We start from the raw sequence: 26,189 nt of genomic DNA, 5'->3' as shown, positions 1-26,189 counted from the left end.
TTGGAAAACAACAGGTGAGATTCCATTTTTGGCAGCATTCTTACCCATAGAGGTTACTTCTACCGTCAGAAATGTATTATAATTTGTGATCTTAGTTAGACTTAATAACAACAACTGTTAAGCAGGTGTTAACCAAAAACTATTTCGGACATTTCGCAAACAAAAATTGCTATTAAAAAGCAACACTAATAGATTGTCATCAATAATATACACTTTCAATTCCATAATGCTCCTGCTCCAGCAGGGAAACCAAAACTTTAAGGATCATTTAAACAAAAGAGTTACATTGCTTCCAATACAGCAATAACACTAACTCGCAAACTCAAATTCATAAATAACGAATCCAAGCTACTATCCACTTTACTAACTTTCCCTCCTTCCTGTGTCCTGTTCAGACAGCCGAAGGCTGTCTCCACGGCAACGAGACGATCTGCTTTAGCGTAGGGACATACTGCACACGCAACCCTATTCCAACGCCTTTTCTCTTCTAGTGGTTTCCTTTCTCATCTCGGAAGTGACAAATCAACGGGCTTTCCCATTTTATCTCCCTCTGTTGGTTATTTTTGACATTTCTTGGACAGGCTGTGCCTGTTGAAGCCAGTTTTGTCACTCTGTACTTCTGTGCATGTGCGATGGCAATAAATATTCATTCATTCATTCCGAACCATGTTGCTTGTTGCTTTAGCTACAGCTCCTGGAGGTGTACCTAATGGAGTATCTGTCGAGTATAAAAATGCACTATAAGTTCCTCTGGCAACAAAATGAATAGAATTTGGTGCTAAGAGAAGGAGAGTAAGCACTTCTTTTCTCTTTGTAAGCTTCTTCCACTCAACTGTCAGCTCTCCGTTTTGTTCTGACTTGTGAAAACAACTCATTCATACACTCAAACATTTTCTATCCAGCACCACATCACACAATCAGTCCGTTCCATTAGCAGTAGCACATCATGTATCCATTTCTAGTTATGTATTCAGCACATCAGCAGATTAGATTTCTTGTACAAACAAAAATCCCAACTGCAAAAATGTGCACCACCTGGTGCGGGTATGCATCTGCATTTTAATTTGATTTAGGGATAAACCGATGATCGGCCGGGCTGATATTTGGCATTTTGACAAATATCGGCATCGGCCTTTTTACGAAATCCGATAAATCTGGTAAATTTGGGTTTTTTGTCAGGATTTGTGAGAGTTCTTACTTGTCTCAAAGACTTTTAAAACATATTCAGACAATTTTTCACTGTCTGCAAAGATCTTTGGAAAACTTTTCCGAACCCTGACGAAAACCCCAAATTAGCGACATTCGCATGCATCTGTCGCTCAGTGAGATAATGGGAACTTTTCATTTATGGATTTATTTACATTTCCACTATATAAAAAAATATCTCCCTGAACTTTGTAGTTTTTTTAAATAAATAAAAATATAAATAAATGATCTTGAAATTTTGGAAAACTATTTACAGTAAAAAACGTTTTTATTTAATTTACTTAAAAATGCTGATGACCATGGAAGCTCCCTGCAATTTTTGCTATATTTTTTAAACAAAGCTGTCAATTCTTAATATGTTTAAAAAAAGAAAAAGTATTTTTCATTTTTTATTTTATTTTTTTATTCTAACACTAATATTTTCTCTTTTACTGCAAATGTCGGTTATCGTTCTCCTTGACTACTAATAATTGGTATCGGCATCGGCCTTGAAAAAAACATCGATCTATCACTAATTTGATTGAAAGGGATACAAGGAATTTCTGCACATTATCACCCACGATACATTCCAAAACAAAGCAAAATGAGCTGCAAAAGTTTTGACGCTCCGATCTGGAGATTACATTTTTGCTCGCCTATGAGCAACGTCTTGTGTCAAAACATTTGAATAGTATCTGACTGTTTTTACGTCAGCATCTCAGTCACCCCACGCACGGCACACATGACGCGCGAGTGGGAATGTGTGTGCGCACGGGTCTCATTTTGGCTGGATGTAAATGCCAGAAGTGAAGCTGTGGTTTTCAACAGAATGAGGGCACAGTACATTAGTCACCATGTTCACACACAGAGGCACAAGCACATTCAGATTGGGACGCCTTGCCGCTTCACATACCACGTCTTGAGATGCGCAACAATGTCGTCGTGGGTTTTGCATCTTTTTTGGATGCACACATATATTGTGGCGACATGACGGATTTTTGATGATGCAGCCCTCGTTGCTGATGTCAATGTTGAAGAAAATGTGGCTATTTATTGACCTCATTGATTAATAATTCAGTTTTTACCAAGATTTTTTTAGATGTTTCTTTTTCTACCTTACGTATTGTACGAGTGTATGTACTGTGAGAAATTGTAAAATGTAAAATATCTACAATGTAATTCCTTCTCCCCAATTCTTGTCAGTTATAATCTTCATTATACTTTCTATTTCGTTTTGACTTTTTGTTATTAGTTAGTTTTAATTAGTTTTTAGAGCAGGTTATATAGTTGTATTCGTTTTTATTTTCTTAAAAATGCCTTAAAAAATAATTAAGTACTCCAAAAAGGAAATGAAATAAATGTTTGCTTGTTAGTTTTTATTTTCTCGAAAATGCTTCATTTGAGTTTTTATTAGTTTTAGTTTTGTTTGTTGTTTTTTTTAAATACATATCTGGAGTATATGTTGGATGCAAGATTAAACCCCACCCCGAAAAAAACTAAGTACTGGGTAATTAAGTAAATGACTGAAAAGCTAAAATTGAAGGACATTTTCCGCTTGTTAGTATTCATTTGTTCTGATTTTCCCAAAAAAATGCTTCGTTTTAGTTTATTAGTTGTAGCACTAGTTTTATTTATTTATTTTTTTATATATGGGGTATTTGTCGGAAGCAAGATTTAAAAAAGTAACTAAGTACTGTGTAATTTAATAAATGACTGAAAAGAGGAAAATGGAGGAACATTTTGCTTGTTAGTTTTTATTTTCTTGAACATTTAGTTTTAGTTTTTAGCAGTTTTAGTGGTAGTTTTATTTTTTTATTTTTTTTTTAATATATGGAGTAAATCGGGTCAAAATTTAAAAAAAGTGACTACGTACTGTGTAATTAAGTAAATGAATTCTCAAACAACTGAAAAGACAAAAACAAAATATATTTTCATAAATGTAAGATATAGTTTCAGTTGAAATTTTTTACATTACTCTTTTTACTACTTAAATGTTTTTATTTGTATTTTACTTTATTTCATTAGTTTTAGTTCACTAAAATAACCTTTTTTCTTGCAATGTTTGTATCCAAATACACTTCCAATACACTGAAACTTGCCTTTGAGCATTTAATACAACAAATAGGAATGGCAAAAACTATGATCGAGTATAACCATCCAACGCTGGGCCGTACGTCCTTCTCTGTAAAGTCGGGCGAACCCTCGTAGAAATAATGGGTTGTAAATCAGTGCTATCCCCTCCTTCCCAGGAGGGGCTGTCTCGTCTAATGTTTACGCGCAATTATGTGATTGCTTTGTTAGTGCATTGTTATTCAGTGTCATCAGTGTTATCATCACAGCTAATGTGCGCATGTGTGCTGTAAAAGCTGTCGCACCAAAATATATCTTCATAGTATGCATGAACGTATATAAAGCGGGTTCACGCGTTTTTCTTATACTGATGACAAACAGCTTTATTGTAGCATATTAGCTAGCAGGGGAATTTTATATCCTTTAAAAATAACCATAAATGTTATTTTGAAGGAAAATCTGCACTATTGTTTTTGAGAGGCCGTCTTTGTTCTGTGGTTGTTTCTTTATTCTGGTTGATTCATTTGTCTCGCATTGTTGTCATGCAATAGAACATTTTGACATCAATAGACACTTTCATATCTCTACACAAATCATCCTTTTAATTGCATGACAGTTCGCTCATTGTGGATATTTTTATTCTATCCATACTTATTTTCCCAAACGTTGCACACTGTTGATGTTTTCCTACCTTCACAGCTGCTGTGTCCCTCCTCGTAACCTGCACTGCAGCTGCATTTCCCAATGGGCACCAGCCATTCCCCTTCGGCACTGCAATGCATCCTGGGAGGGCTGTCGGCGTCCACCTCAGAGTTGTTGACGCAGCTGCCGCGCACCTCGACCAGCGTGGAAAAAGCCGCCTCGGCTACCGTGTCGGGAAAGATGGCCAAGTTCTGGACGGTGGCGAGGCAGCGCTTGTAGTACACCCGCACGGCCACCAGGGCTACGCAGGCGCCGACATCCTGGAACGCCAGGTGGAAGCCCCTGCGGTTGAGATGACCGATCTCCCGTACCTCGGTGTTCAGCTTCATCTTGCGTTCACCCAAATCGCCCTGCGTGAAGCTCTCGTCGGCAGCGATGGTGTCAATTTTAGTGTAGCGGTCCTCTCGGGTCACGCTGCCGAGGTCCCGGTCCGATTCCACGTAGAGGAGGTTGAAGGTTTCCTTGCAAGTGCCCGCCACGCCGGGGATGCTGTTGCAGTCGCGAAGTGTGAACTGAAGCTCCACGAAGATGCGCTGGCCGCCTCGACGGGCCACCCAGCCAGTCTGCAGCCAGTTGTTCTGCTGGGTGGGCTCCATCACGTTGCACACCTGGTAGGTCCGGATGGGCTTGTACTTTTCATCGACGCCACTTATCTCCTCCCACTGGAAGGGAGAAAAGAGAAACAATTACAGACATTCAAATCTTTGAAAATGATTTTTTTAATGCTTTGGCCTGCACTCCCAAAAACATATTTAGACGTTTTTTATGTTTTTCTTATAAAAGAACATACAGATGGTGGCGTCGCTACGTCAGACAACCGCCTCCAATTGGAGAGAAGCTGGCGGAGTGATCTAGTGTTATTTTGGCGGACTTTTTCACAACTAACTGCATGATTTGACTATCCAAGTTCCCACCAAGACATTCATGTTTGTCCTGTGTAATTTTTAATGCATGTTGCACAAACATACTGTACTCTAAATGGACAGAAGTATTGTGAGAATTGCAGGAAGTGAAAATTTAATCAGATATGGCGTCATCACTTCCCAGGGCACTCCAGTTCCTCCACACTGTAAATGATTATTGACTAGACTTGTTCTCACCAACATTTTCCGGCAAAGTTGGAAGATTAAAATTGTCTCAGAAAGATGAATCAAGATTCAGTGTGGGTGCAGCCCAACCTATGATGGATTCATAATTGATAAAGAGTTCTTTTCTGACTTAAGATAGTCAAGCGGCAAAGCCCGACATTGAAAATGGCTTGTTAGTGCTGGTCTTGTGCAAAACAACACCAGTGCCATGGTGACAAATGGTCTTTTCAGAAGGGGGAGCGATTGATGCATCAATTGATTCTTTCATCGAGCGACCAATCTGACAAGCAGCACGACAAGTGGATGCAATTTGGTGAAACTGTTGTGTTTGTGCTCAGCTCTCACACACAACAAACTGTTTTCCACAAGAGTCAAAGTTTAAATCAGTGCATGAGGAACTTGTACGTAAATAAATATCAAAATATAAGTAGTGTCTTTGTTAAGGATCCTGTTGTTCACTCATGTATTACTACAACAGTAAAGTGTTGCATATATCCATTTAATAATTATTGATTTCAATTTTGTTACAGAGATGCTATGGTCTGCTACCTTCAGAATTTAAATGATAATCCGATAACGCCTAACGCAGCGTGCACAAATGGAAACATCGTTAGGGATCATCTGAAATTCTCCATGCCCTCTTGATAAATGCTTTGTTGATAAGTGGCGAGAACTGCAGCTTCCTTCCACGTTCCTAAACGTAAGCAAACTGAATGCTGTAAATTGCTCACAGGTGTGAATGGTTGATTCAGATTCCCAAATCAGACCATGTGGTATAGAACACTGACAAGTTGATTAGTTTATAGCTATTTTTGCAGTTGGTAGGTTGTTTTTGTGTTAGTTTAGGTCTCGGAGTGGCCCGATATTAATGTGCCATTGTGTGTTAAAATGAATACGTAAATAAATAAATAAATTAATTAATACATGTTCTGATTTATTTCTTAGCAACTCACAGTGTCACTTTTAGAACATACCCATGGCTACTCATGTTGTCCTTGGGGCTAACTAGGTATTCAAATTAGAGCTCTAAAATAACTTCTTCTTTTTAAATACTTAAAGAGGGCACATACAAACGTTTCCCGACATAACACAATTTATTTCATTCAATCATTCATTTATTCATTTTCTGAACCAATATTAAATAAAAAATACAATAAAAAAATAACTAACTAACTAAATTTTAATTTTAATTATGTTTTAATTCTACTTAGTAAGTCAGTGTCACATCACTAGTAAGGTATTTTTTTTAAAAACAGACCTGCGGGCTACTCATGTTATTCTTGGGGCTAACTAGCATTCATTCACTGGTACTTTTTTCTTTTCTTTTCTTTTTTTTTTAAGGACAATGCATATTAACAGAGCAAAAAGACATCCGTGTTCTTCTTCTTGCTCACAGAGAAGGAGAAGAAAAATAATTAGAGGCCATTAACTTCAAAGAGGTGGCTTGTTTACTTAACTCTACAAGCAGCCATATTGTGTCTTACTTGGACGTCCCCTCAAAAAACAAAAGGGGAGCTTATAAACGGTAACAGCCAGTATTCACGGTAAACAGTCAAACCGGTAATCGGCCCATGGCTATTTTAAGTCGATTATTATGTTCTATTTTTCTAAAATAATGTCGATTCCCATATATACTAAGCTACCAAATGGTATACTTATTGGGGATTCTTACTACCTACTGGCCAAAGTTACAAATTGTGTTTATCAAACAAATGAGGCAACACTGTCTTGCAATATCACAACCATAAATCTAACACCATTATTCCTTTTCCTCACGGCGTTAACACAAACAGATGTACAGATGTGCACTCGCTCTGAGACAGGGATATTAACAAGGTGAGAAGGGATGGGAAAACTGATGAGCCAGATGTTAAGCGAGCAGCTGTGCTACCAAACACAGCAACTAAATGAGCATGTCAACACACACAAAAATAGCAAAGAAAATTGAAGCGGCCAACTCACCCCATTGGGGGGGTACGAGGTCCAGCCCAGCTCTGCCTGAGTCTCTTTGGAGTTCAGCAGCACCACTGCAGGAAGAAAACACGTTGATTAGATAAATATGTTTGCCGATGATGCGTGACAACTCACAAAAAGTCTTTGCTCTCAACTTTTTAAAAGTGTAATAATGAAAGTGCGATATGACAAGCAACATCCGGAATAATGAAATAAGGATCATTGACTCTGAAGCAGGCTTGTCATAACATGGACATATTGTGTTATTTTATTGTTGCCGCTTAATAGTGTCTGTTGAAGATGACTTTGTCATCATTGATCTGTGGCCATTAAATTCGGTTTCAGCAACATGGTTGTGCAGCCAGTTGGAAAAGTCACAATTTTCAGAACCATGGACAGCTCACAAGGCAACGAAAATGGTGAGCAGCGGAGTCCTTATGACTTTGGTGTCCTCAACAGAACCACTCAGTCATCATGAAAATGTGGTAAAATAATGAAAATGGATGTCAGTGTGAATCCTTCATTTTATACCATTATTTTCATTGGACCCAACTACAGTGTGTGTTACTAAAGTGACACTAAATCAATTTGTTGTCCACCCTGTCATTATGGGGCAACTGCCCTTTTAATAAACCTTTTTTTTCAGTAACATTACTACCAGCATGTTATTTTTATTACATGGAGGCTGAAAAAAGTAGTTACAATGGAAACCGTTTCATCTATGTTTTGTAATTTTCATGCTTTGTTGTTGAGTGTTGTCAAGCTTATCTTGTCCACTTTGTCATTGTGAAATATTGGGGGGGGGGGGGGTCAACTCTCGGAAAGTCGAAATATTTTTGTTAAACAACACAGTCCGCTTCCTAAAGGATTATGTTAAGTAAAGGTCCACCTTACACTTATAAATTGCTAACATTGGCCAAAATGTCTACCATGTTATTGTCCACCCTGTCGGTATGCTCACCTATTTTTTATTTATTTAAAATAGTCTGTTAGCAGTAATTCATTAAAAAAAAGTAATATTTAGAAAAAAGTGTGTACCCTTGACCAAAATGATTTTTTTCAATGGCACAATATCTATTTAACCTAATAAATATGAAGTTCACAGAAAAATCACAGATTAAGTGAAATGGCAACAGCTGAAAAGGACCTTATGGTGATATTGACTCAGCAATTCAATGATGAATATTTAAACTCAGACTTACAGAACATTTAATTTGTATATTGATATATTGCAGCTTACTAAAATATTCTTAATTGTATGTCAATGTAGAAGAGGAAGAAGTGACTTTTGGCTTTTCCCTGCCGGGGCTCGCCACGGCGAGTCACATGACGTGGTTGGCACAGTTTTTATACTGTATAACTTTCCCTTCTGCAGCAAAGTTTGGCAAAACTTTATAAAGTGTATTTCATTTCCACTATAGAAAGAATGCCAAAAGTGGGTTCAGCTGTTATATCTGCCGAGGGTGTCTACTCTTAATATATTTGAATAATTGATGTGTTTTCATTTCAGACTCCAGTGAAAAACTGATCTGCATGAATTTCAATTTTAAAAAAAATTGAAATAATTGTGGTGTTCTAAAACTTTTGTCCGGTTGTGTAACTTGTGCAGAGGTTGTGAATTGTCCCTTACACCTGTGGCCTTATACTTATGACAGCTGGCACCCAGGAAAAATATTCTTCAAGACTTGTTACACAGAATACTTAAAATATATTAAAAAAAAAATCTCCCAGCAAGCTTGTACATGACTTGCTCGATTCTGTGTCACATCATCATCTTCTAATGATACACCAAAATTATTGAAATCTTATATTTTGAATGCAATAAATGTACAATCAACAATGACATCAATGATGTCTGCACAACAACTTTTAGCTGAGATCACAATTAACTCATTTGCTCCCAAAAACGTATAAACACGTTCTATTTTAAATATTGCCATTATCCCAAATACATTTATTTTTTATGTTTTTTTTTTAATGCTAGAGCACGCAGAAGGTTTTGATGCAGCTACTGACCTGAAGAGGTTGCTAAAAGCAATGGTCGCTATTACAAAAAACGGCCAGCAGGTGGAAGAAGAGTATAAGAGATCAAGTACATTAAAGCAGCAAAAGGTTTACTAAAAACTAACCAGCTTTTCTATGAATTAGTTAATTTCAACACTTCCCTGCAAAACATGTCAAATTATATTGAGCAATTATGATTTCATAGTAGTTTATTATTTTAGTTATTTATTCATTTTTCTTTTCGAACAATCAAAACAATTTACAACAATCTTTTTTCACATACAATTATACCCGAAAAGAAAAAGGGCTGACAGGATGAAGCCAAAGCTTATTAATTCCCGTTCCCAGTATTTTACTTAGCTTTTTATGAATACATTTGCATTAAGTCCAATATCGGCCATCCTTGGACAGTTACATGATCATCATGACGTACCTCGTGCGATAAACACACATAGAATATTGTCGTTTATGCACCGGATACGTCATCACGATCCCGTGACCAGGAAAATGGCGTTGCCCACGGCAGGTTCTTATTTTGATACTTAAAAAATCAGGGAATAAGATGCCAGAGACAGTTGCACATTTATTCTCTGTACACAATGCCTATTTTAATACTGGAAAATGAGTTATTAGTGGTGTGTTCTTTTAACTTCAATGTACATAAACAACATACAGTATTTCTAATGCACACACATTTGTGAATCGACTCAATTTGTGGTGGAACTTAAACATATTACGTTCCCCTTCATCTGACGATTAGCATGGGTCTTAAACATAGGTTGTCAAAACATGCCCAATTAAAATTAAACTGCACTAATAAACTAACCACCAGAGGGTGCTGGAACTGCACAAATTGAATCCAACTTGGCCTTTTAACAGATGTGCTGCTTTTAATATTGTAACGACGATATTGTGGCAATTTTAATATTGTGATATTGATGTTATTAAATGGGGCGCAACTAAAATATGAATTTCAATTATATTACCAAAACAGTTTGCACAATTGTTTGTCACTTTAAATAGATTGTTGTCAATAAAAGATAACTAATGAAAAAAAATGCTTCTTTTCCATCAGGCTACTACACACAAAGTAGAAATATATATCAAATATATATTCAAGTTAGCTACAGTCTATTCAAGCTTTTAAAGATTTTTTGTGAACATAAGCACTTTATCCAGGTGCTGGTCCATTGCTGAAGTAAGGGATATGGAGTTCAGTGATAATTCCCCAAGTGGAAAGAGACAATTGCTGCGGTTTTCTCTGTGGATTCCCCGTCGTTATAGTTTACATGCACACACACACATGCTGCAGCTACACCGTGACCATCCAGTCAGCCAGCGGCGACGTCGTGCAAGTGCGATTCACCAGCAGGACGCCGAGGTGGTGAACATATCCTGCTCTATAAAGTGCATTTGTCTTGAGATTTCTCATAAGTCTCAAATAAGACCAGGAAATAAATTACAATAAGAAGGAGACATATTTTAGCTTACTTCCTATCTCCCACCCTTTGTTACATTCTGTAATACCTTAAATAGCCCATCTTTAAAAGAACACCAATTTGCTTTTACGAGGACAAATTGCTTCGAGGCCATTAGGAGAAGAGTTTTGTACTTATTCTTTTTTTTTTTAAGGTCGCCCCTAAAGCCAACCGCAGTGCCTTGGCTAGAGTGCAGAAACTGAAGCCTTGACGTGCCATGAGAGATCATTTACTAAACACTTAACTTTATTGTTTTTGGGTTAACACCAGCGGCTGCCCAAAGCATGCTTCTGTGCTTAGCAGATAACATGGAGGCTTTTGGAGGAGATTAGAGCGTCAGAGGGCAAGGTTGCAAGAGAACTGCTGAGGGTAGGCTGAGGCGAGGAGCCGGGAGAGAAACTAATCAGCAAAGGAGAGTGAAAAGGGAACGGGAAAAAAGGGATGAAATGGAGGAAAGCTGGCCAACAGAGATGAGAAGAGGGAAAAAAGTGAACACGAACGCAAATGAATGAACACGTTGGTTAAACGCCAAGGGATAAATGTTCCTTAGTGAGACGTCAAGTCGGCGACTCGGAGGAAATAGTTGGCACTATGATCACACAATGAATACAGAAGTCATGTAATCACAGCCTAGTTAGGCACACTAATGGGTCTTTGGGGGAAACATAGAACAAAGACTAGAGGCGGTAGTTAAAAAGAGAGGTAAAATGGGAGCCCAAAACAGGCGCAAGTTGACTTACTTGGAGAACATAAGACAAGGACATAGCCGCTCACTCTATTAGCTATGACGAATAGCTGTGACACAATAACAGCCATGACTAACGCAAAGGTTGTTTCATAAATAATTGCTCATCACTAAGAGGGATTCAGCCTATGAATACAAATAAAAAAACCAAGAATTAATGACAAAAAGAGAACAAGATCAAAATAGTACTGGGGAGTATGAATGCAAATTATGCGCTATGCTAACGTCAGCACGGGGAGTTTATCAGTGTCTGTCAATGTGCATTCTCTCTTTCAAATAAACAATAAAATGAACAAATGCATTATTTTATCTATCGTATAATAACATATAGATAAAGCTTTAACTGCGATACGCTAACATGATAATGACTTCAACATTTAGCAGTTAGCATCTTCAACAGCTAACCCCTTTAGAATAACACTCAGTAAAGAACAGACACCAACTGCCAAACAAGTCCTATAAGGTCAAATAGTGCTCACCGGAGCTTCCTCCACAAAGTCTCTTTTGCGTTATTTGCTGCTTGCTAACAAACAATACTTCTCACTCTCTCATCCAGTTGGGTTAGCTTAGCCTAGCTTGTAGCTTGAATTAAGCCTGGGGGGCGGGGGGGGGGGGGGTTAGAAAGATGAAGACACACAAAGTGATTATAATTCTTTTTTACCTAAGGTTATGTATTAGAAAGTTAATACATTGTGTAAATAAAACAACAACCAACCCCTCCATACATCCAGAATACATGTTACATCGAGAATTATGCATATCACCGATTGATACTAAAATTGGAGCAATATATATTTTTAATGCATTTGTAGCATTTCAAAGTGCATGTTTGTGCTAAAAGAAAATATTTTAGATGCATTTTAAATGGGCAACTAAACATGTGAATTGCAAATATATTGTTCATATATCTATGCCAGCAACGTATAATGGCAGGCAGAACATAAAAACACAGAAGTCATGCAGATAAAGTATATCTGCTTTGTGTTCAGTCAAACAGGCCCAAATTACACACAAGTATATTTGGAAGTAAAGTGAGGAAAGATCATCATTATTTCAGTATTCATACCTTTTATGACATTTTTGCTTGGTGGTGTGCTGTGAGATTTCTGTAATGCACCTCACCAGGTCCAGTTAAGTGAATGAGCGTGAGCTCTGTCTTTCAATATATCCACACTTTCCTTTTTAGGGCCACACACGGCACAATGTCAGTCAAGGAACATGCAGGTTGCTACAGACAAAGTATATGGGCTACAATAAAGGGGAAAAATGGGGATATTAACGAGACGGGACTTGCTTTCATTCGCTTGAATGAACCCTCGCTATTTCTTTCACAGGTACATATGAAATTGTAAATATGATTGTTGTAAAACATAATTAATTGGCAAAAACAGTTGCATTCCTTATTTGGTGACTATGAGGCTGCACATCAAATACATTGACCGCCAAATAAAAAAAATAAAAAAAATAAATAAAAATTAAAATAAATAAATCATAATCTCTGGGTAATTTTTTTCAATTTTGCTTTTATTTGCTGATAAATATTTAACAGTGCAAATAATAACAATGAATGATAAAATAAATGTTATTGTATAAGAAAACCGTAAACATAATTTTGTTATCAAAAAATCCAATCTGGATCAGAATTCAAACCACTCAGAAATATTTCAAGCCTAACTTGAGATTTGTGTCTTTATTTTTTTTACAAGAAAAATTCCCATTTCTTTTTTTGGGATAATTTTAACACAAACCTACCAAATCAAATTGATTTCATACATACTCATTAGTCTAATAAAGCCTATTTATTTGAAACGCGTAATCCTCAGGTTTATGTATTTACCGGTAGTATTGATAAAGTATAATTACTCTAAATTAATAATAATGAGAGTATTTATTTAAAATAAATAAAGTATATTGTTTGAATTGCATAATAATCAGGTTACCTATGCACGATAAATATACTTCCATGTGAAAAACACTCATGTCCATTATTTATTTATTTATTACACCTTTATGTTTTCAGGATGAAACTGAATGCAGACAGTAAGTTCACTTTACTAATACTAAATACTTAAACCACAGGATTATACATTTCAAATAAATGGGTTTCATTAATACTAACGAATATGGATCATATACGTTTTATTTGGTAGGTAAGTAAATGAAATAAAATATTTCTGTGAGTGCAGAAATGACAGAAATCAGATTTAGGGCTGCCAGTCTGAACAAGGCAATAAAGACAAACAGCTATTCACATTCACACCTATTGACAATATCGATTCTTCACATAACCAAACATTTATGTTAGTAAGCTGGACTACCAGAAGAACAAGCAAAAAACAAATCCTGAGCTTGAAACCTTGAAGCACACACATGATTAATATTTGATTCCAACACAACATCGTTTTTCCAGTACAAAACATCAAACTGTATTCAGTTCACACAAAGTACAACTCTTTCTATCAGCTCACTCAGCACTAACAACAATATAGATGGCACGATCTGAGAAAATATATCTATATATACCGTAAGAACTTGATATACAGCTCAGCCCGAGCTTTGAATCGCACTTTACATTGCATATTCACCATATACCCACACTAAAACAATATATCCCATGAGGACATGCTGCTACGGCGCAAGACTGCTCATAACCCTCGGGACCTTCCGGGATACGGTGACTTCAACATCAGCTAAAAAGTTACTGGATGTTTGTGTCAGCAGTTTGCAGTGCAGTTATCATTGTACAAGGTGAGTTCTGTGTATGTATTATTTGTCTTCCAGATCATATTCTCGTGAGGATTTAGCAGCAAATGAAAAGTTAAACACTCTAAGTGCGTTCAAACAAGATTATTTTTCAGCAAAAGGTGCCAAAACACATGGTAGCAATGCTTTGCTAACGCGACATTAGCGGTAAAAAATGAACAGGCGGATTGTGAGAGGCATTTTATAACATAAAGCTCAAAAAGGATTTAATATATTGTTGAAACTGAATGTTTTCTTTAAATTCGTAAATATCAGAGTGTCGTAACACTGACAACTAAAACTGAGATGTAGCCCACAGCAAAGCACTCACATAAATCAAACTGCACTTTATTTTCATGTAACAAAAGCTTTCTTTTGGTTCAGTTGAAGGCAGATTTGTCACAGGGGGGACATTTCAAAGACTGAAGGGGCCCTTAAACTTTAGTTTAGAGGTTTTTTTGTTTTTGTTTTGACCACATAAAGAGGCTAGGTTTTTACCTAGCATTCAACCACAAACAAAGATAGCGCTCTCTGGTGAAACATAGCTCTCAGTAGCACAATGATGCACACGCTAACAAAGGCAGACGGCTTTAATCCATCCCCCTGAAAGGGGCTCATTTTTATAATTCGCCTCTGTAATATTCTATAGTTTCATACTGGGATTAGCGCCCGGCGTTGGCTGTCCTCCCCATGACCCACAGGCTACTTATCAGCCAGTCGACACTGAGCCAACTGCAGAGCTCAGAAAAGCTGAGGAGAGAGCACCGAGACCTGGATAAGCGCAGTCCGTCCATGCTTAGTCGGGCCAGCTATTGTCCAGGTATTATCCCTCCCCTACAACAGAGGAGTGGAAGAGGGCACGGAGACTTTGAAGAGGCTGCATATAATACGGGAGGAGGAAGTGGAAAGAACGTGATTTCCAGCAGTGTGGTCATCTCAATCTTGGAAGGTTTCTAGTCTGACAGGAAAATGCGATATTTAAAATGTCACTAAACATCAAATTGTAGAAATCTTTTTGTTGATTTTCTGTATGCTCATGGTGTCTTGCAATTAGTTACTAAGTAGGGTGACCAAATGTCATTTTTTGCCAAGACATATCCACTTTTTTGCATCCTGTCTATGTGGTTTTTTTTGTTTTTTTTTTAAATAAATAAAAAAAAAACATGAAAATGTTCGTTTTTCATTGCACGACAAATGGATCACGAGGGGTGTAGGGAAAAAAGAAAGGTGGGTTTTGTGTGTGTGCGTTATTGTTTTATATTTTAAAATATACTTTTTTTCCTTTTTTTTTTTTTAAGAAAATCAGCGTTTTACGTACCTCCCTTCCAAAGTGTTCAAATAGGGTCCCAAGCTTTATCGGTGGCCCTGAACTTTAGCTCACTGGTAATTCTTTTTTTATTTTTATTTTTTTATTTTATTTTTTATTTTTTTTTATTTTAAGAGCTCAGTATTGTTCATTCGGAAATGTCTCACTGGTAATTCTATGTGCTGCCAAACCAGAAGGTGCGGGTACCTTTTTAGTTTTAGTTTTTTTTAAAAGCATTTTCGTTTTAATTTTATCTCATTAACGAAATTGTATTTTGAATTTTAGTTTTAGGTTTTTTTTGGGTTAGTTATAGTTAACTAAAATAACCTTGCAAATAAGACTTCAAAAGAGACTATTATTTTTTTAACCATATGGAGGAGAATTATGTTAAAAAATGGTTATAATGTATATATATATATATATATATATAAGAGATTGGTGCCAAGAAATGACGCAAACTTCTACTGTAACATGTTAGCATCACATTCTCGGACGAAAATTGGTATTTGTTGTAACGGTCCTAATTAGGTTTAGTCACTTAAAGTTGTATTGAATGGAAATTCAGGTAGTTCAGATTCAAATCTGAATGATAAAGAATGTGCTGTACAGTATTAACAAGGATTTTTAAGTAATCAATTTTATTTGTTTATTTATTTATTTATTTATTTATAGTGTATACAGACAAATCTGAACTTAGAGCTTCTTCAGTATAGTACCACATTCTGCTGCAAAATATTCCCCGTGATGAAAGGGGTTCGCTGTACACAGTCTATGCAAGTTGGCAGTAGTGGATCAATAACCTCAACGCCACATTCAACTTAAAAATATGAGAAGAGACCACACAGCATCATTAAAGAACCTGCTAAGCAAAAATGAATGCATTTAATACACCAGGGAGGAGTGTTAACAACCCTGACAAATTTGAATGAAAAAAAAAAAGTTGAGTATATAAAGCAAGGCTTCAAAATTGTGAAAAATCAAGCAATTGTTTCCACTATCAAATTCCGTTGGCGTATCTGCTCAATGCGCTGAATCAACTCCCCACTCAACTGTTAGCTGTCAATCAAATACTGCTACCGTAGATAGCAGTGTACAATATGCATGCACTATGAAAACAATGGTTGCTTAGAAAATCATGCTAGAAAAAAATAAAAAGACTGATTACCCCCCACCAAAAACAAAGCGAAAAAATAATGAAAAAAACGACTTATTTCGCAAGCTGTATCATATAATTTACAGTGTAACATATATATTATTAGGAACAAATGAATGGTTTCACTTAAGAGGATATTTAATGTAAACTATTCAATTTCAGTGATCTCTCGACATTTTACCTTTTTGAAAGAAAGACATTTCAATCAGAATTTATTATTTTCAAACATAATTGTCCAAGTTAACTGGGCTTATCTGATATGTCTAACATAAATTAATCAAGCATTATATTTAACCAAAAAAGCTTTTTTTTCAGCACAACATTACAATATGCTATATATAGCTCAGGAACTTTTCCTAAAAATCACCAGTGATGGGACATTGTGATTTCCTTTTGCCAAAAAATTGCCAAAATGCACACTAGGTGGTTAAAAGTCTGATGTTATGGATACTTTGAACCTTTCTTGCTGCTAAACAAAAAACATCTCTGAAACTTTTATATACTTTAAAACAGTGGTTCTCAATCGCGGTCCTCGAGTACCCCATCCAGCCTATTTTCCTAATCTCCCACAGCCAACACAGGTGTTTCTAATGATTAACTTATCAGCAAGCTCTGCGTGAAGCCTGATAACAATCCTTCAGCTGTGTTGGCTGAGGGAGCCATGGAAAAACAGGGGTACTCGAGGATCGAGGTTGGGAACCACTGCTTTAGAGAACATAGATTTCATAAAACATTTGGTTTTGGTTATTTGATCAACAAGGTCAAATTATAGGTCAAAAGGTCAAGCTACTAAAATGTACACAAATCTTCTAAATGATTGCAGATTTGTAAACCTTGTTGAATTCCTTTCCAACAATACGATTAAACCCCTTGCTCCGATTGATCTAAAATTTGAGATATGGTGTTGTACACCAAGTTTGATTCAAATCAAAACGTAAATACTTGCAAAAGTTGCTTATAGTGTTACACATTTGCTATTTATCCGCTTCCTAGAGTGTTAAATCATTGTTAACTCATTTGTACCCAAAAATGTATAAATACGTTCTATTTTAAATATTACCATGGTCCCAAAAACATATATATACGTTTTTTTATGTTGTCGTTTTTTTAAATGCTAGAGCATACAGAAGGCTTTGATGCAGCCTCTGAACTAAATAACACTTGAAGAATGGTAGTTATTACAAAAACGGCCAGCATGTGGCAGCAGAGTACAGGGAGTCCTCACAATACGGCGGAGTTCCGTTCCTACGCTGGCGATGTAACCTGAATTCCGACTTAAGTTGGATTTCCCCATTGAAGTCGATATTTACGTCAAAATACTTTGTATAGTAATTTTAATAAAGATATTTGCGCAACCTGGAAGACAACGGAACCAATATTTCGTGTTTCCGCATTGACATTCATTGCTGACGGACGGCAGAGCGGAGCTAATTCTAGCTGAAACACGGAAATGTGACGCGCCTGATGGCAAGGCGACCGGCTGGTGGACGTCCATTGCTGGAGGTAACAACAACACAACTTTAAGTAACTTAAAAATGGCATGATAACTGTGGGAAATTAACCAAAAAGAAGGTGCTACAGACGTGGCACAGGGGCCGTAAAGTCAAAACGACGTAGGTCGCGTGCGATGTAGCTCGAGGACTCCCCGTATAAGAGATCAACCAGGGCCATGTTGCAACAAGCTCTTTTCCCCACTGTTATAAACAGATTTGTGAATAATGATGAAACTTATATTCTAATGGTAATTGCTGCAAAACGGAAACAGATAGAAATATACTTTTTTTTTCTCCGATAAAAGAAGAGACTCTAATCTTTCTTTTGGTAGGTTCCATGTGTTTATAGCAATTGAACAGATTATCCTGTGGGCCTTGCAAAATCAGTCAAAATCCAGTAAAACAGCCGGGAGTGAAGGGGGTTGCTTCAGTGAAAATGGCTTTGAGTGAATGAATTAATTTTGAAAATCTGGTCTCCCTATTCTTATTATTTTGGAAAATATAGCTCATTGTATATTCCTGTGTAACTATCACACGCCACTTTTTTTTTCTCTTAAGATCTGTTCAACTTCTAAAAACATAAATGTACACTGTCCTAAGGGAGGGTATTGCCTTTAGACACTTCTGTAGTGATGCTAGAGTCGTATTAAAGGATTTAGTGTAATTTTGTGTTTAAAACAGCCGGGAGCGAAGGGGGTTGCTTCCGTGAAAATGGCTGGGAGAGGATGAATTAACTCTTTGACTGCCAGACGTTTTCAGAAAAGGAATGCCGTCAGTGCCAGCCGATTTAAGCATTTTGACTGATCTTTCAAGGTCCACAGAAAATGTTCTGTTTGGACTATGGAAACACACGTACTACCAAATGAAAGACTGGACTTTCATCTTTCATCAGAAAAAAAGTTTGTTTCTACCTTATTCCGTTCTTTAGTAATCAACAATAGAAAATGGTTAGTTTCACCCGATTTCGCTTGTTTTGAACTCAAATACGGAGAAATCAAGCTTTTAGTGAAACTATATTATTTAATGCATTCTAGTGAATTTTACACTTCTTTTTGTCCATGAATGATGCCACAAACACCTAAATAGTGCTTTACTTCTATAAAACACTACCACCAAGAATGAAAAAGTGTTTTTTGATAGCAAAATACGTTTATTTACATTCAACAGTGTAACAATTTGACAACAATTTGGCAAACTATTTACAAATGTGTGCAACTGTGGTGCTATTTACAAATATGTGGATGTTTCAACGAGTTTTTCTTTTTGTTTTTTCTCCCCTGCGTGCAAGGAGACGCAACCGCATTTGCACAACAGATTGCCTCTTCGCGTGCAAAAGCTCCACTTTCTTGCAGGCCGTTTTTTCCGGGGAATAGCAAGTATATACTGCAGTGTGCCATCAAGTCTAATATCAGGATCATGCTACGGTTACGTTACGGTGGTGTTACGTCTCGCTTCCTCATGTCCTTCAGTTGCTAAACCGGGTTGTAAGAGATGTTTTGATCCATTTCATCCACTCCATTCATGGTGGCATCGTAGTCCAGAACCAGTGTCTTCTCCGTGATCAGACTGTACCCGCTCCTCCGATGAATATGCATTGGACTCGGGGTACTCTTCATTGTCCGACAAAATGTCCGCATGTGCAGCTCCGGCGTTAGCAGAGCTAGCCGGTGATGCTTTATGACGTGAGAATAAAGGCCGCGTCCAACTGTGGCGTCCAACTGTGGCGTCAACCTCGGGATTCACCATCACCATCATCATCAATCTGCATTGGTCGATGCCAACTCTCCATCGCCCGATCGAATGTCCGATTGTGTAGAAGTATCCGGTCGGTTATTGTGCGCGTTTTCCGGCCTTAGCAGCGCTAGCCGCGCTATCCGCGCTTAGCCGGTGAGGCTTACTACGTGATCATAACAGTCGCGTCAAGGCTTCCAACTTTGGCGTCAAGCTCGGAGTCATCATCATCGTCGACATCAATGCGCTTTTTAGTATTGATCGATGCTTTCCGTCTTTGAAAAAAATGCTCAAGCGTGAGCTGCTTGCAACCGGTTGCTTGGTCAGCCATTGTGGCTTATTCAGCCATGTCTCCTCAACACTCTAGCTCCGCCTCACGTCTTCTACTGACGCCCACGGTGGGCGGCCCATCCAACCTTGTGCAAAGAGAGTCATCGCTGCCATCTAGGGGCCAAAACGAGTCTTTTACTAACCAGATCTGCCTGATACTTTCAGCACAGCTGCCCAAGGCTTTCCTGCACCCGTTTCCAAAAAAAACCCAAAAAAAACATAGTGAACGTCTTTTAACGTCCTCGGCGCCCTTCCCTAGGTTTATGCTAAACGTTTTATAACGTTTATGGCGGTCAAAGAGTTAATGAACATTATCAATGTCTTTACATCAATTAATCAGTAATAATAAAATCACTTTGGAGGTTTACTGGTCTGGCAATTTTTGACCACCCACAATAAAATGAGTCTCAAAGCTTGGTGAGAAGTCTTAAAAAACACAAGTTCTATAAAGAAAATTAAATAAAAAAATACCCAGTCGAGTTAAGGTAATAAAAATGCTTCAAGGAAAATAATGATTTTAAAAAGTAGACTCATCTGACCAAACCATGTATATTTTTGACAATTTCTGTGAAATTAAATCTCTGTAGTCTACCTAACCAGGGGAGCTCCATCTTCCAGAGAGCCATTTTAAAAAACATGCATCCCACATACGATGTACGACATAAGATGAATAATTGCGCCATTTTCAGCAGGATACTGTTGATGCCTGAGGACACTACTTATTCACTTGCCCCCTAAATATTGAAGACAAATCAGCCTTGAGCTTGGCGTGAATTTACCGTCTTTCTCCAGCGCTACAGAAGCCGGGTGGGAAGACGGGACGCGGGCGGCCTGAACGTCGGCACTTCACATGAGAAATTATCTTCCTGTTTACTACACCATCCCGCTGCTTAAAGACATGGGAGGGGAGATAAGATGGAGCTGAACAAAAGCAATACAGTAATACAGTACTGCCGTAGAACCGATAAAAAGGATAAATGGATGGGGATATGAAGTGTCACATAAAAACACAAACAGGCACATAAAAGATAAATGCTGTGTGTAAATAGACACAGGCACGAATCAAGAACGTGCGCACATACACACATACTACAGTATCTTCTTAGATAAATGGTGACAGGAAACCCACTTTGTCACAGACACGCGCGCACACACACAGCAGGACCATAATAGCAGCTGTAAGAGCAGAGCACATTAACTTCAAACTGGGCTCTCCCGTTAAAAGAGTCATTAAACTTTCAACTTGTGTAATGTGACATACTGTATAGAGACCGGGATGTCCACTCTCTGAAGTCCAGCATGCAATTAACTTTGTGATGAATGGCCGTATCGCCGCGCGGTGCATGTGTCTCTTTATCTATGTAATGTGCTGAAATAAGCGGCCAAGCCATGACATGAAATATAATACGGTGGTGCGACAGGGGTGCACAATGCGCAATTTCATCCATGATCGTGTTCCACCATTACATTTACAAGAAAGTACACGAGTAAATCAGCAATTACCAACATGCTAATTGGGGTCTAGAGACATAATATGTAGGTTACTGTAACATCTTGGTACATGCAATGTACAAGCATTATTCTGTATAGTACAAAGCACTTAAAAAAAAATAAAAAAAATAAAAATAAATATATAGATATATATATATATTTTTTTTTTGTTATTGGATCTTTGCGCTCTCAAATATTCATGACTGCTAATAGTAGTAACACCACTGGGCTAAATATGTTTGGGTAGTTTGATCTGATCAGTATTTCAGTATATTTCATTATTGAAATGGAATTTTTTTGCAGAAAAATAAATAAAATAAATACAAATTATATATATATATATATATATATATATAATTTGTATTTATTTTAGTATATATATATATATATAATTTGTATTTATTTTATTTATTTTTCTGCAATCTCTTAAAAAAATTAGAGCTGTCAAACGATTACATTATTTAATTTCCTGTTCACAAAGCATGCATGCATGCATGCGTTTCCTCGTGCATGTAATTTTAACACCGTTTTTGTGATTAAAGAAACTTTTTACCTGGGGGAAAAAACTAGTTTTTCAAGATTGAATTTCCTTAAATTTGTGAATGATCTGAATTACTTTGAAAATGTAAAAGAAAAGAAAATCAAAATGACATGTTTCAATCATACCTTAAATACATTATATTTTTACCGGAATATATCCATTTAACAAACAAAAATGAACCCCAACCCAAATGTGTCCATGTTATAAATAATTTCCTTCTTAAGTCTGCAAAGCAAGCACTATATACCCTTTATCGATGATTCAACAAAAAGTAATGCAAGGGAATACATTTACGTTAAAAGCACAAACAAATATCACGATACGTAATATAGATTGCAAGCTTATAATATACCAGAATATGGTTAAGTGCCTCTTGGCTCTTACTGAGTCTGCCAAAAAATGCTGACGATAAATTCAGTTTTGTAATTGTATTAATTTGGTTGGATAAGGGGTATAAAAAATACATGATGTGATGGATGGAAGAAGTAGAACGTGGCACAGTTTTTTTTTTTAAGGGACAACAATGGAGGGCATCCAGTATTTTCTTTGTGTTGCAAAATGCAAGCTTTGCTGGAGAAAACAAAAGCACGTTTCTCCTGCTGTATTCCTGTTGTGGCAACAATTTGACACTTCTCTGTCAACCAATCAACACTGCCTTTTCCCTGTGCGAGGATGTCAAAAAAAGGAACCAAGTGGTTGTTTTGACATTGTACAACATTTGAGAATCCAAGCGGAACATTTTGTAGATATCTACGACGGTGTATTATGGCCATGTATGCATATATATATATATATATATATATATATATATATATATATATATATATATATATATATATATATATATATATATTTTAGAAGGGATGTAATATTACAAGAAAAAAAACCTCACAAATTTATGAGGGATTATTTATTTATTTGCGACATTACAAGTGGCAAATTAGCAAGAGAAAAATGTATAAAGTTATTTGCGAGGAGAAAAAAAATCATAAATTTACAAGAAATAAACTCACAAATTTGTGACATTAAAATGTGGCAAATTTTACGAGAAAATAAAAATACACATACTCGGATGTTTGTGCCAATACTTTTCGGTCGGGTTTTCAAAGAAGGATATTGCTTTAGCAAAGATTAACCATATCATGTTAAGCATTTGCACTTTGAAGCATGGAAGCATTCACCTGCATTTACCTAAAATCTGTCTGCTTCTGATTGGTTAGTGTTAGTCAGCTGATAGGGGGTCAGGAAGATTGTCGCTGTAGCTTGCCGTGTGTAACGAGTAAAGTTTAGAAATTCGTCTCCATCCTGCCTTTCATTTAAAGATATATACATATAAAGATTGTTCCATTAACCTCAATGAATCTTCACGTTCTATGGTTCCTGATTGACAAAAGCCAGCACCTCGTCCAGACTATAGGTTTGTTTTACAAATTACTGATTTCTCGCAAATCTGTGAATTTATTTCTTGTACATTTGCAAGTTTTTTTCTCACAAATTTGCCACTTTATAATATCACAAAACTGCGAGTTTTTTCCCGTAAATTTGTGATTTTTTTTCTCTCGCAAATTTGCCACTTTGCCACAAATCTGTAAGTTTTTTCTTGTAAATTTTTGATTTTTTTCATGCAAATATGCCACTTTATGTCACAAATCCATGAGTTATTTTCTCGTAAATTTGTGAGGTGTTTTATTCACTAATTTGCCACTTTATAATATCACAAATCTGTGCGCTTATTACTCATAAATTTGTTTTTTTCTCGGAATATTACGCCCCCTTTAAAAAAATATTAATATGTGGCCTAATTTGCCGTCATAAATATCAAACCCCATTTGAACTGCTTAGTATAAAAAGGCCTTAAGAGACAGGCAACCAATCACATAGGCACTAACATCTACAGGCAATTTAGACTCTAATTAACCCAATTAGCGTGTTTAAGTGCAGGGTAGGAAGCAGCGGCAGCCGGAGAGAACCCACACAGGCCTGGAGGGAGAACATGGAAACTTAGCAGCAGGTTAGATGTACGATGAACTTCCTTGCTTTGCTGCGCTAAACCACTGCCTGCACTTTTTTACTACCCAGATTTTACAGTCAAAACATGAGAGATCATTTTAACTTTAAAGATTTAAAGTTGAAAACAACAGCGGGAAGACAAACATGTATCCCACTAAATGTAAAGTTTTTTTTTCCCCCATGTTCCTCATAACCTCTCCATGCTTAAAACTGTCACTCTCCTGGTTTCTACCATGTACTGCACTCACAGTGCCAGTCCTGAATCTGAATGACCACCTGTTGAGACTCCACGGCGGGAGAGGAGGAGGGGGCGAGTTGAGTGGCGATAAGGCGACTGTGTCGAAACGTGTGTGCGCAGGTTGCAGTCGAGGGAAAGAAAAGCGTCATTGAGTGATTCAGAGTATGTCGGAAGGAGTGAAGTAGGAGTGGAGAGGAACGTGAGTCAGACAATAATTTCCTGTTCAAATTGTCATCGTGTGTGACATTACGCTCAGCAGGGTACACTACAAATACTAAAACAGTGACTGAATAACAGTGGCCAAAAATCCACATATTTTCTCTTCATTTTCATATCCTACATTCAAATAAAATAAATAAACAAATAACATCATTCTAACAGGGAGACTAAACAAAAGACAGAGAGCATGAGAATAACAAGAGGGCAAAAGGGACAGGTGTTTATTTAAGGCCGTTAAAAGGTTGTAATTAGTTGTGTGGATTAATATAGTGAAAATGCCAAGAGTGCTTCCGGATTTTATTACAGCTGAGTAGACGAGGACAGGCTTGGGGTTGGTGTTTGTACTGTAAATAGAAACCTTCTCAAACAAGACTGCAGCATGTATATCATAGAGCAGAATGAAATAGAGAAATGCCCATAAATAATTCATTCACTCCCAGTCATTTTCACAGAAGTAATTACCTTCGCTCCCGGCTTTTTTACTGGTTTTTGACTGATTTTGCCAGGCCCACAGAATATTGTGTTCTATTGCTATAAAAACATGGAAGCTACCAAAAAAAAAGATTACAGTCTCTTCTTTCATGAGGGAAAAAAAGTATAAGTCTATTTGTTTCCGTTTTGCAGCAATTAGTATTAGAATATAGCTAAGTTTCATCATTATTCACAAACCTGTTGAAAACACTGACAAAAAGAGCTTGTTAAAACATGGCTGATCTCTTATACTCTGCTGCCAAATGCTGTCCGTTTTTGTAATAACTACCATTGCTTTAAGCGACCTCTTCATGTCAGAAGCTGTATCAAAGCTTTCCGTATGCTCTAGCATAAAAAACAAACAAACATTAAAAAAACGTATTTACATGTTTCTGGGTTTGAATGAGTTAAAAGCAAATAATAACTTTTGATTGTGCCGGACAGGAAGTGCACAAGTGACTGCACTACTATTTTACGTTATGTCATATAATAGTCCGTTAACAGTAGTATTATTTGGTAAAGCACGAGTAAAGTGTGTTTTCCGTGGCTGGTGCGACTCAATGGACAAAAAGGGAGAAACTATTTAGGTAATGGAGCGAGGGGAAAGGGCAGTTGTTTTAGTACTGAGCCCAGTGCCCGTAATAAATCACTAAAATAATCCTAGGCTAATATCATGCCAGGCCAATGTGACCAAGTACTCAAACATAGACAAAAAAAACCCGACTTCCGCTCATCCAACACGATTCAGCGCTCCATTTTAAGCGGGGAGTTCATGGACGAGCTACCAACACTGTCATGGGCCATTTACGCAGATTTCTGTTCCCGCAGAGAGAACTTCATGAATCAGCAGAGATAGATGACACAAAATGTATATCAGCTATGAAAGAATATGCCTAAGAAACTTTTGGGAGCCTATTCAAATAGCCAAAAGCAAAACATGAGTGATGTTAAACATTTGCATGAAGGCATTCCATAAAAACCTCCAAAATAAGAGCTTTTACAGCATAAGAAATTGTAATATAGCACCTAAAAATGTTTTATTATCATTGTCCATGAATCCATAACCGATAGGCCATATCACATGCATAATGATATTCCATGTATTGCATATTGCAATAATGTCCTGGATAAAATCACGGTCACTGAATGAGCACATGCATCAAGCTCAGTGAGGCAGTTAGAGATAGATAGGCTTGCATAAGACAGAGTTCATTACTCAGCAGCAAAAGTCATGCTCAA

At 37.0% G+C, this 26,189-nt stretch overlaps 1 protein-coding gene across 3 annotated transcripts in view; it reads right to left on the bottom strand.

Annotated features, from left to right (window-relative positions):
- Positions 1-26,189, bottom strand: part of epha10 (EPH receptor A10) — a 197,138-nt gene that overhangs the window by 144,844 nt on the left and 26,105 nt on the right. For all 3 annotated transcript variants that reach the window (XM_086061976.1, XM_086061977.1, XM_086061978.1), the window contains exons 2-3: positions 7,008-7,072; positions 3,947-4,619 (exon numbers count right to left, since the gene is read on the bottom strand). In XM_086061976.1, the coding sequence (XP_085918102.1) occupies positions 3,947-4,619; positions 7,008-7,072 (738 nt within the window). The remainder of the gene's footprint in view (positions 1-3,946; positions 4,620-7,007; positions 7,073-26,189) is intronic.

This window comes from Leptonotus elevatus, chromosome 19 (genome assembly GCF_054856555.1).
Source record: "Leptonotus elevatus isolate MCC_2025b chromosome 19, RoL_Lele_1.0, whole genome shotgun sequence".
Lineage (NCBI taxonomy): Eukaryota > Metazoa > Chordata > Actinopteri > Syngnathiformes > Syngnathidae > Leptonotus > Leptonotus elevatus.
This window is presented reverse-complemented; position numbering and strand designations above follow the sequence as displayed.